The following is a 12174-nucleotide window of genomic DNA, read 5'->3' on the forward strand; positions in this document are numbered from 1 at the left end:
TGGGACACGTCGATTCGTCAATCGGTAGACAAAGACGATTGCATCCGATTGAGAAATATATATATATATATTTTTTTTTTTCGAATTAATGCTAAACGAAACAATTATGCTCTCGAAGAAGAGAGAGAGATTTCTCTCTCTTTTTTTTATTATCGCGTATAAAAGTCGGAATAATAAAAATGCAATTCCCCATTATATTCGACTGACAATCCAACGATTAATTGGCGTAATTACGCGAGAGTACATTGCCGCGCATAAAGTACAATTAGAAAGACCCGTAATGTATGCATATGACATGCATGGAGCGCGTACGACCTTACTTTCCACAATTCTCGGAACGCTATAACATACGGTGGTGTCCTTGAGACTTCGATAAACGGATGATTTCGCGCGGAATATGTAATCGCGGGCGAAGAAAAATTGGAAAGGGAGACGGAGGATCGTTTAATACGCGAGACGTGTATGCGTAGGAACGACCTTACTTTCCGCTGATGCTATTATTCTCAGCAAAGAGATTCGAGGAAGATATCGCTTTGCGGCGGAAAATATTTTTTTTACATTGCACCGAGAGAGAGATCCAAATCTCGAATATATTTTACGAATGATAAAGCATGTTTTGTTAAAAAAAACCGCGATTGAATTGAATCTGCGAAAGAATAGCTAAAGATTAAGGACGCCGTATCGATCTCGTCGAAAATTGGGTCGACCTCGCATCCTCCGATGCAATTATCGTGCATTAACTTCGAGTAATAGTCTTGTCGCGCAATGCAAATATGTGACTTACGTAATATTCTCTCCGCATTGGACGTCGTCGTCGACGACTAATCTCTGGGAACGACCCGAGGCAATCGCACCACCGTCCTGTCCGGGATGCGCTCCTCTTGCACGGACCCGAGCATTGTTTGTACCCCACCCTAGATCGCGGGCGTAAAGAGAGAAAGAGAGAGGGAGGGTGAAGCAGAGGGAAGAGGAGAGCTACGTGTGCCGTGCACCAAAGCGCGCGCTAGTGTTAGGAATGTGGTACCACTGCTTGTCACAGTCACAAGCGTGCACCATGCCGCCCACAGTACCTCGTCGGTGCATTATATTACATATACACACAAGAAACTGTTGCGAGAGCGAGGTAGCGAGTACATATATATACTACCGCGACGTGCCGCGTATTTATCCGTATTACACGGACCCGCCGCCTCAGGGGGCGCACTTCCCCCTAGAGGGAAAGGGGAAGGAAGAAGAGAGTGAGAAAGAGAGTCCGTCATTTCGACCCACGTGCTCGAGAAGCCGCTCTCGAGAGAGACAGAAAAAAAAAAGAGAGAGATCACCGCGATCAGCAAAATTAGTCGCGCAACAAAATCTCCGGACGCAAAGATCGCGAAGCGGAATCCGGAACAGCTACTTTCGAATAAGTATAATAAAAGCAAGGAATCTATGAGTTCCACGAAAGACAGAGAGAGAGAGAGAGAGAGAGAGAATGCAAAGAGGAGACACATGGGATACGAAGGAATTGATCCTTCCCCTCATCTTCCCGATCCTCTCTCATATATACATACATACACATATCCGCATCCCGCCCCCTATTATTTATTCCACCCTACCACTGGCAGCCGTCGCTGCTGCGCCATACGAGCAATTTGTATCTCCCGATGCCGAGAGAACAATGTTTGTATCCGAGCGTGTGTATCGCGCTCCGTCCTCCCGCCGCTCCCTGCCGCTTCTAGTCACGATTTAGTCAAGGATACACGGCGATCGTTATCGAGAGGCTGCGCTCGTAAAACGATAGTCCGCTCGCGCGCGACGGGGACTTGTGCACTCGCAAAAAAAAAAATTTTTTTTTAAAGTGATTTCACCATCGAACATATTCGTCGACGCGCTTGCTCTTTCAGGCTCCGAGGAAACGAATTTGCATCTCGTCTTATGACGATCGACGAAGCTATTGTCATAAAAATTAAATAAAATTAAAATTAAACTGCTGCCCTTGAATTAACTTCCTCCTTCTTTTATTTCGATATTCCGAGGGGCTGTGCGAGGATCGACAAGAGTACGAAACCGGTATTAGGCGAGGTACCGGGACGATTTTTCAGAATTAATTGTCAGCGCGTTATCGATCGGCCATGGCGCGCGACATGTAGCGAGTAGGTAATTATTGTCGAAATGTCGATCGAACGCGTTGTACATACATGCATAGAGACGACGAGCGATCGATCGATCTCCTCTCTCCGTCTCGCGAGAGATCGGTAATTTCTCGGAAACGAGCCCGCGAGCCACGAAGACACAGCGTCGGGATATCATTAATCACTCGGGACGGCTAATTTGATTATTATTAATTTCGTAAATGCCCCAAGGGGGCGTCGACGATTGCGATATTTACTGGACATTCGATCGCGACGATTTGGAAACTAATTGTTTATTTTATTATACCGTTTATTTAAATATACAAAAGTAATGTCTCTATATATAAATATGTATATATGCATGTATGCATATAAGGGATCTGTTCTTTTAACATACTTTGAAACCGGCTTTCTCAATAGCGCTCTATTGAAATATCGGCGGCATCTCTTCGAGTGGCTGCTTCATCCGGAGAGAAGCGCCAAGCATCGCGTGTAGTTCTATATTATCGCGAGTCCGGTCATTAATCAGTATATCGAGCTAATTAATAACGTGTAATGATCCGGTCGGCGGACGGATCTCGTGATTTCAATGAGCTCCTCGCATCGATATCGGTAGCTAATATAACGTTCTTTTCTACAAGAGCCTCTCCTTCCTAGCCATTCCTCCGTCTCGTTTCAATCTTCTTACAGGATTAGCGCATTAAGGATTATCGCGATGAACGACATAGCAGTCTCGCTGTCTCGCTTCTTCTCTTTTTTTCTCCACCTCGGAAAGAGACTTTCATCATTTTCATTAAGCACGATTAATCGATGTTTTCCCGGATGTATCATCGCGCTTTAATTGAATCGTTATGACGTTACTGTTTGTTTATTACATCGCGATGATATATATTATATATATATATGTGAGAGAAGCGCGCATCTCTATCGTGGGATTTAAAGTCTACCTGCAAACACGAGCTTTTGCCCGTCGGATTGGCTCTGTCCGGACCGGACGTCGAAGCCGATAATCCAGTTTTCAATTTCGAGAATGACGCGTTCTCCGAGTCTGCTTCGCTCGCTCGAAGGAGGTACGAAGACCAATGGCAAATAAAAGATACGATTCGCCGATGGACGGAGAAGGAGAGAGAGAAGGGAGATCTCTTTCCTTTACTTCTCTCCTTCTCTCGAAACGAGTCGATGTACTATGCCGTCGGGGTGGCAGCGAGGGAGAGCGAAATAAAACGAGCGAGGGAAACGCGAGGTTGAAACGCCACGAGAGAAGGATATAGAGGAGGAAGAAACGAGAAGACTGACGACTGCGGAGCTGAGGTAGGAGACGGGGAAAGGCAACCGGCGGAAAAAAGAAGGCAAAAGATGTGGGATAAAATAGAAGGAAAGGAACGAGAGAGAAACGTAGATCGCCGCGAAACTTCAGAAATGTCATATCCGTCAGTGTCCGGAGCTCTGCCTTCTGGAGGCAACCGGTTTCCCGAACGCGCCCGGCAAGCGCGGGATGATAAATTATTGTCCGCGCGCTCGCGCTTGCGAGTTCCCGATACGCAATTTACCGGGGGCTCGCGTGCGAGAGGAAGAGAGGTACGCGAGATCTCGCGAGATAAATAATAAATTCACCGCGGATAAAAGAGACGCGAGACTGGAATCGGCCTCAGTAGCTTCCGAGATCGAAGTCGTCCGGAGATCTAGACTCGTGTGTCCCGCGACAGGACTTGGCGTAGAGAGTGAGATACTTTCAGGGATCTAATCGCCCAGCAATGCGTGCACGATCGTGGCCGGCTGACCAAACCCGGTCGTTCTCTTATATATACATATAGGAAGGAATGCCAAGGCGGGGTGATACTTTGAGAGAGATCTCGCGCGAAAGAAATAATCCCGCGGATATAAAAGCGAGCGAGTGTTTGATTAAATTTACTATGATCGTTCGTATAAAAATAATTTCAATTAAATTAAATTATATTCATATATATTCATCGCAATGTTACTTTTATTATAAAACTCGCGCGAAAGCCGTGCATTCCAAGTCCACACAAAGTCGTCGAATTATATTCTCCATTTGCTAATGATTCCTTCCTCTGCTCTACCCCTTCTAAAAAAAACCGCTCGTTTGGAGAACACTCACCCCCGCGTTCTCGTTTAATAACCATTAGCCGCGGTAGGTACTGGCGATTTTCGGGGTGTCTCAGTCCACCTTCCCTGCCCCTGGGCCTTCGCCTCTCGAAGGGGCGAGAGTGTCAAAGATCTAGAGCAGATAGCGGCGCGCGGCCGCTATATTGATGAGGTGCTCTCCGCCTATCGATTCCGAGGCGGAGGGAGTTTTCCCCGGACGCACCCCCTTCTCCCTCTCCCTTTGCTACGCGCAAGGGTTGATAAGATCCGCCAGATAAGGCATGATTACACACCGCCGCCACCGTATACCTCCCCGCCTCTCTCAACCCGCCTCTCCTTCTATGCAGACCCTCGCGCTTCATTCCCGAGGTAAACAAGGGTCCGAGGTTCGCGCGATGGACGTCGGAAAAGAAACTGATCGAAGAGAAACCGGATGGTTTTTTTTTTATTCAAGTAACGCGAATTTGTCGTGCGACGCAATTGATGGGAAAAATTGTTAGCAATCGTCTTTGTAGACAAGACGATGCAAGTTGCAGTTGACAGTTGCTCTGTGTATCTTTCGATCTTTGAAATCTTCTTCCACGGGCGCTCGCTACAATAAACGCTACAATAAACGCGGACAAAAATCGCCTCGGAAACACCGAGCACACTCGATCACGCAACGATCCGCGAACACACGAGTCCCTGAATATATCGACGACGAAACGCGAGACCGCGCTCGAAAGAAGAGGGGGGACCTGAGAAGAAACGCCGTTGCGAGAAAATCCGGAGACACATTTTCTTCTCTCTTTCTCTCTCTGAAATTGGTACTGTCTCAGAACTCATTGTGTGTGACGCAATGGGGTACGGGAGGGCGGGACAAAGGAGGGCAATTTCGTGTCCCGCACGAGGGACACGCGAGAGAGCTATCCCTCTCGCTCAAAGAAATTTCAATAAGCTCGCTATTATGCGAGGGTAGGGGACAGGGGGCGCGGGACGGGTGGTTCCCCTGTATTTTGTGCTTTCGCCGACAATGACGCGCAGGCAGGTATACAAGTCTCGCTCCTCGTCTCCTGCCTTTCCGAGCGCCGGGGTGCAGTGTCATCTCGAGGGGGGTTAAGTGGTTTGCGAGTAGATAGGGGGTGAACGAAAGAGAGCGGAGGGTCAAAGGTGGGTGCCTCTTATAAAAAAAAAGAAACATCTTGCGCGCGCGCCATCATCGGCCCAGTGTTATCTCGATGATCACCAAAGTGTCTTATCAGCCGCGAGTCCTCTTAAATAATATAGTAAAATATACTTGTATAGTACACGCGTGAAATTGTTTTGACACGGGAACGAAACGCATTGTTTCTATATTATGATATTAAAAACACATACGCGAGAGAGTTATTCGAAAAATATTAACCGACAGAGAGAATCGAGACGGGAATTTTTGGGAATGATAGCCCATCATTTTGCATTTACCCGTGCGATCGTAATTCAAAGCCTCGAGACGGTCAAATAGTATCATCTCGTCGTATCGACGTCTAATTTGTTTCGACGAAACGTGTATATTGCATGATGTACTTGGAATTTACCCGCGGCGCACGCTTTTTCGGTAACAGTATCGTCCATTAACGGTTAAGTGGTTCAGCAGGAAGAGCCAAAAAGGGAGAGAAAGAGAGAGGGGAGAAAGGACGGGGATAAAAGTGAAAGGTGGATATATGCAATGTAAACCGGAGAAGAGGGTATTATAATACAGATTCTCTCAACGACGATGAGATACCTGTGCTCCCTTCCTCTTCACGTTCGCGCGTCGCTTCGGGGAGAATAAGCCGCGGTTAGTCCCCCGAGGGATAAAATGGATCCCGCTTCCTTTTTCGTTAAGTGTTTGTGCCACTCTCTCGTACGCGTCGACGAGGGTGTACAGGTGTTTTCGGAGCCGAGTTTTTTTTTCCGAGTTTCCCACTCTATAGCCAGATTGGGAGACGTTTTCTTACGTTAAGCTCTACACACACATTCTGCTTTTCTTGCCCTCTATTGCTCTCGGGGTCACATCGATCCGACCGGCAGACAGGCAAGCGATCGAAAAGGATTTTCGGGTGGGAGATGGTGGAGGGGAAGGTTGATGCGCCACGGTAACCCGCGTCAAGCCCGTGGCTTTTTGATTCCGTGCATAAGCCGACGGATCGAATGCGCTCCCGGTGCGGGAGTAGATGGACTCGTGAGAGTACACTTCAATAGGATACTATTTTACTCCGTCTTATAATCCTCGTTCTCGTATGACGCGATTTTCGTTCACAATTTATTCGGGAAGAGGGCTACTTGTGCGTTTATGCGTAATATAAAAATATTTTTCCGCGCATTTTTATAAGAACTGACGCGTACGTGACAATCTGATCTTTTGATAATCTTAAAACTTGAGATAATCAATCTTGCGAGCTTTCGTTTCGAGGGTTTAATTGCGATGACATTTTTCCTCGTCATTTTTCTAATAATTTTTTCATCTTGTAAATGTCGCTGAGATAAGAAAACTGAGATAAAAGAAACTTTCTAGTGAGTTATCGACGATCAGCTGATTTAATCTTGACATCATCAAAAACTGACAGATAACATTTTTTAAATCTCTATTATTAATACATCAGCTTTATTATTTGCACCACGTGTAAATATTATAAAGATATAGAAAGATTTTTTTTAAATATAACACACGTATAAGATCTTTTACGCATTGTGTCTCATAATATATATATATCTTTCTTATCATTGTCTATAATTGGAGGAAACTTTAATAGACCGCGGAATAATAGAACTGTATATGTGCTATTTGTAAGATGTTTAAATTTAGCCGAGAGATGATCGCGAAAACCTGAAACGCCAGCGTTACGGGTGTAATATCTTTGTCTTTTCTTTTTCAAAATTGTCGCTGCAGAGTGCGGCGAGACGGGCGGGCACCAGCTGCGCCAACTGCAAGACGGCGACCACGACTCTCTGGCGGAGGAATCAGGCGGGCGAGCCGGTCTGCAACGCTTGCGGACTCTACTACAAGCTGCACAACGTGAGTTTGCACTCATTGATTATCATTCCTTATTAATTAATATCCTATCGATGCGCTAAGGGACAGGAGTCTATCGAATCGAAGATCGAGATACTTTTTTTCAACATTGTGTAAAATAAAAATAATTTTTTTTTTAAATTAGACATCTGAATTTAAGAATTGATTTTTTAAATTTATTTCTTTTTATATACATGTAAAAAGAAATTTGAAAAAAGTCACCCGTTTCAATATCTTTTGCAAAATTATTCATCTTGATTTTATTATTAAAAATATATATTTAAATAAAATATTATTCATCTATTTGAATATAAAAATTTTATTCTTGTTTGATTCGCTATATTCCTATGACCCTTTAAATGAGATTCGTCGAGTCAAGTGACGGACTCTGATTTTGCGGGTGTGCTTGATGGTGCCATGCGTTAATTGGTCCGTTAATTATGAAAGAGAAAGTCGCTCTCTAATGCCTCGGTAAATAGTCTGTAACGATTCGGGGGTCTTGAATTAATACCCACGTTTATGAACAATTGCTTATTAAACAAAACTACACTTAACAATACCTTGCGTAACGCGATCGCTAATTTTTATATCAAAATAAATTGACATATTCGTAAATTATTTATGCATCATATTTCCTCTTTTTGAAACTGTAAAACTTTTGTTGAAAACATTGTTCGCATAATTACACGCATAATTAAATTAATTTCGATCATAAAGTTAAATTCTCTACTCTCTATATATAGGGAGGAATAAGATCAAGATTTTCTTTTAAATTTTTCTCAATTTTCCCAATTTTGTATTCTCATCGCGGAAGTAAGCGCGGGTGGCCGTGTGCAAACACACATACGAAGGTTTTCCGACAATGAAGGGGCACCGAGAGAGACCCCCAGTGTTGTACCAACAATTAGGATGCTTTCTGGTTTGCCGGACGTGGTCCTTACACACGTACTGGAGAGGGTGGAGCGTGCTCAACGGCGTGTGACACCGGAAGTGCCGGAAGCGAGCACCGCGTCGCGAAGGGGACGCGATAGACGTGATCGAAAGAGAGAGAGAGAGAGTGAGAGATGAGGAAGGGAGAGGCGCGAAAGAACAAAGAGAAAGAATCTTGCTAGTGTCTTTTTTTTCGTCGGACACGATGTTTCACCTCCCTCGCGACAACGTGACGGCCAAAGGGGGGGCTATCTCTTCCCCGATATTATGCTGGACATTTCCGCGGAACAGAAATCTAAAAGACGACCGAGAGAAAGAGAGAGCGTGTAGGCGATGGCCTTAATAGGCGAGACACGCGTCGCGACGATCTTCTAGCCGAGGAATTCCGCGAAATTAACGCGTTCACGAGATGAAACGTCGCGCGCCGTCATTCGTATCGTTGTTTTCGTTTCTCTATCGCTAATGAACGGACTGATTTCCAGAAGGCGGAATTATTACTCGCTTCTGAATTTTTATCGATTTAAAAAATTTAATTTGTTTAAAGAGATCTTAATAAGAGACGTAGGCAAAATTTAAACATTATATATTCACATATTTTTCTTTAATTTATCGTACGGAAATCCTGCCTGTAAATCGATCGAGAGAACAAGATGCGTGTTGATTGCGTTAAAATATATCGACGTAATAATTCATGATCGTCTCCCAGAAGAAGATCCATTCGGCGGCAGCCCCCGGCATTATCGCGACAAGATTAAACGGGCGATAAGAGAGGGAGTAGAGAGATGATGGCAAAGAGAAAAAGCTGCGTAAATTCGGACGGGGTCGCACAGTGCGTCGCCTTGTTTCCGGCGACGGGGGACTGTGGTAAGACAGAAAGCCCACTGATGGGAGGCAAAGGGAAAGGAAGAGCATACGTGACGAATGTCCGTCGTTGGCGGTTGAGGTTCGCTCGTGCAGAGAAATCGCAAGCCAATTAGCGCGCGCCGCAAATGAATCTTCTTTCACCCGAGTCCGCACGCTCTCTCGGGGGCCCTCTTTTCCTCGGCCTTATCGCGATTAGCTTAGGAGAGATCGCGACGGCTGGAAATCAAGATACGACCGCGCCAGACGCGGAGAAGACACTGGGTGCCTCTGATAAACGCGGAAGGATAATAAAACGACGGGATGAGATAGGAAGGGGGGGGGGGAGGATCGCTCCGTTTGTTGTTGCTGCCGTTGCTTTTGACGCGCGAGAGAGCAAGGAAATTACCGAATCTCGAGAGAGACGGAAATCAGCTCGCGTAATCTCGATCTTACATGCGCGCACGCACATTTATGCATGCGGATCTTGAAGATCGGTAACATTGAGACGGAAAAATTGAGCGTAGCACGCGAAAAGTCCATTACACAAAGTAGTAGGTGTATGTGTGTGCATGCTTTCTCATACTTATAGAGGGATCTTTTTTTTCTTTTTTTTTTTTTTTGCAAATATTCGTTATATCCGCGCTTTGAACTTTCGCTTTTGTTGCGGGCTGCTCAACGCGCCGTGTTATAATGTAAATGCAAATTTTTGTAGCGAGACTTATATATTCTCCGTTGTGTTGCGCGGAGAGAGAAGATACGCGATTGCCGTTCGACGAACTTTGCGCGCGTGGTTTTACATTTCATTACATTTACAATTCATTACGTATCCCGTAAGCGCTATGTACGCTCTGTACGTTCTATACGTTAGCTCGAGATCGTATATTAGAAGAGTCTATAATGGCGGACTTCCTGTATCCCAAATGCACGCCCGCGGGAACGGGAGCGCAAGCAAGGCAAGGCGGACCAGCTTCGCGGAAATGAGAAGTCTTTCTCTCCCTGCCTCGCCGTGAACGGCGACTGATTCCAATCGGGGCCCCTTCCCACGAGCTCCCCCGATTGTTCCCCGCTTCGGAAGAAACACACATTTCCCGAATACCCGCCCGCTTCCGCTTCCTCCGCGCGACGAGAATCCTCGGAGATTTTTCTGGAGAAATAGAGAGGAAAAGAATCTCTCTCTCGAAGTCAGAGAGAGAAAGAGAAAGAGTCATTTCGCTTACAGAAACGTGAAGCCGTAATGGATACTTAATATTGCCGAGAGTTTTGTCAAAAGCGAGACGAGCCGACGCACAAAAAGGACCGCTATTACACGGCGGATCGACCGATGTAACGCTCTTCTTTCGTCGAAGAGCGTCGCCGACAAGCGCCGTGTTTCGTTCGCTCTCTTCGCGAGAGAATGAAAAGCCGGATCTTTCTCTAGCCGGTAAACCAAGTATCGAGTTGCCATTGTACGTCGTCGAGTCTCTCGATACCTATTGTCAATTTCTCTCCGCCGTGGAATCTAATTCCCTGTCTCTTCCCTCCGTTCTCGGTTCGCGAACGTGTCTTCCGCGAATCAACTTCTCTCTCGAAGAAACGTGAATTCGATAGTTTTGCTATGACAAAATTCCAGATAACACATTCCGTTTATAAATGTATCCTATTGTTTAAAAGAACAATTCTTTCTCATCTTCTGATCTGTATAATTCGCTATATGTTTATACATCGAGATGTTCGAACCAATGAAAGGATATTTCGCGAGTATATTTTTCATCCTCTTATTCTCCTCGCTGCTTTCGTACAAGACAGTGATTCCTGACAGACGCACACGAACCTACGTAAGGGAGCCGCAGTCGTGGTCAACGAGCGATCGGAATAGGCGACTGTCTCCGGTTGACGTTAAGCCGACACATTACAGTCTTAGCGCCGGAGTCAAACCTTTTCTTCCTCCGCAGTTCTCGAAGGAGACGAAACGGAACGAAGAGACGGGACCCTCGAAATAGTCGAAGCCGACGATCGCGACTATCATCCCGGAGACCTCTCGTGCTAATCAAACGCGAGGATTATCTCGATGAATTAAAGATTGACAGACGTGCGAACTTGAAGAGTCACGTTGATGTTTAGAAATCATTTTCAAGCCGAATTATTTCGAGAGACTCTAGATATCCCTATATAAAATCAGTTTCTTTACCGCGGAAATATATCGTTCAAATGTCAAGGTGCGTTAAATATTTGATGTCGCGGATCGAGATTATTCTCAGAATAATAATTGTTAATTAACGAGTTATCGACAATCGTTCGATCACGGAGATTTCTTAACGCAAGATACGATCGTCGTGAAAGTTGTTTCCGGAGCGTTTTTGTCTTCGATAGAAGAGAGAAGGCCGCGACGAATCAATCATTTCGGTGGCAGACGTATTTCTCTCGCGTTGGCTTCTCTTTTTCTCTCTCTCTCTTCTCCTCTCACGAGATCTCCGACAGGTCGTGGCGGGGGAGAAGGAGATGGTCGGGTGGAGAGAACGACAGATCTCTGGCGTCGTTAAGATAGAGCAGACCGATAGCGCTCCATGGCTAAACTCAAACACGACTCCGGGCTCCTCGCTCGAAAATACACGGATTATTCGTGCCAGACTACCGGGTGCTCGGAATATGGTAATCGTCGCCCGAAAGTCAGCCTCGTACGAGAGACACGGCGGGGTCAACAAGATCACGCCACGTTGCTCGATTCTTTCGTAGCTAGATGACATTCCTCTCCGTTCGCGCAGTTTAGCTTTTATAAGTTAAGGTTGTGAAAACAAAATTAAATTTTATCACACTTATAAGCTGTTAAAAAGAGAAATTAAAGCTCGCGTAATCCGATCTAAAGTTACCTTGCAGATGTATAAGCATTTACAAAAGTCTATGTCTTAAATAATATTACGGAGAAAATAATTTTATTAATTTATTTTGATTTTGAATTTTATTAGAATAAAAATTAATAAATTAATAATTATGATTCTAATAACATATCTAAATTCTCATAACATTCTTTCCATACCATATATTGTCCCACGATTACCATGATTTTTAGGATAAATTTTAAGAGAAAATTCTCTGTGTGTACAAAATTACACATAATGAACAGTGTTAGCAACATATTTTCGATGATGAAAATCATAGGACGGGAATTAATGGTAAAGTTTTTCAACCGAAAAA

The 12174-nt window shown here is 44.9% G+C and overlaps 2 protein-coding genes across 4 annotated transcripts in view; one reads left to right on the forward strand and one right to left on the reverse strand.

Annotated features, from left to right (window-relative positions):
- LOC145946208 (uncharacterized) overlaps positions 1-12174 on the reverse strand; it is a 327696-nt gene that overhangs the window by 155410 nt on the left and 160112 nt on the right. The window lies entirely within an intron of this gene.
- Positions 1-12174, forward strand: part of LOC145946379 (uncharacterized) — a 71478-nt gene that overhangs the window by 51408 nt on the left and 7896 nt on the right. For 2 of the 3 annotated variants that reach the window (XM_083056015.1, XM_083056017.1), the window contains exon 5: positions 7097-7233. In XM_083056015.1, coding sequence (XP_082912141.1) covers positions 7097-7233 — 137 coding nt within the window. The remainder of the gene's footprint in view (positions 1-7096; positions 7234-12174) is intronic. The other variant, XM_083056016.1, reaches the window with a different exon arrangement.

The sequence above is a fragment of the Prenolepis imparis genome, unplaced genomic scaffold, assembly GCF_030444845.1.
Source record: "Prenolepis imparis isolate NDT839.2.m4 unplaced genomic scaffold, iyPreImpa1.0 SCAF_15, whole genome shotgun sequence".
NCBI classification, from domain to species: domain Eukaryota; kingdom Metazoa; phylum Arthropoda; class Insecta; order Hymenoptera; family Formicidae; genus Prenolepis; species Prenolepis imparis.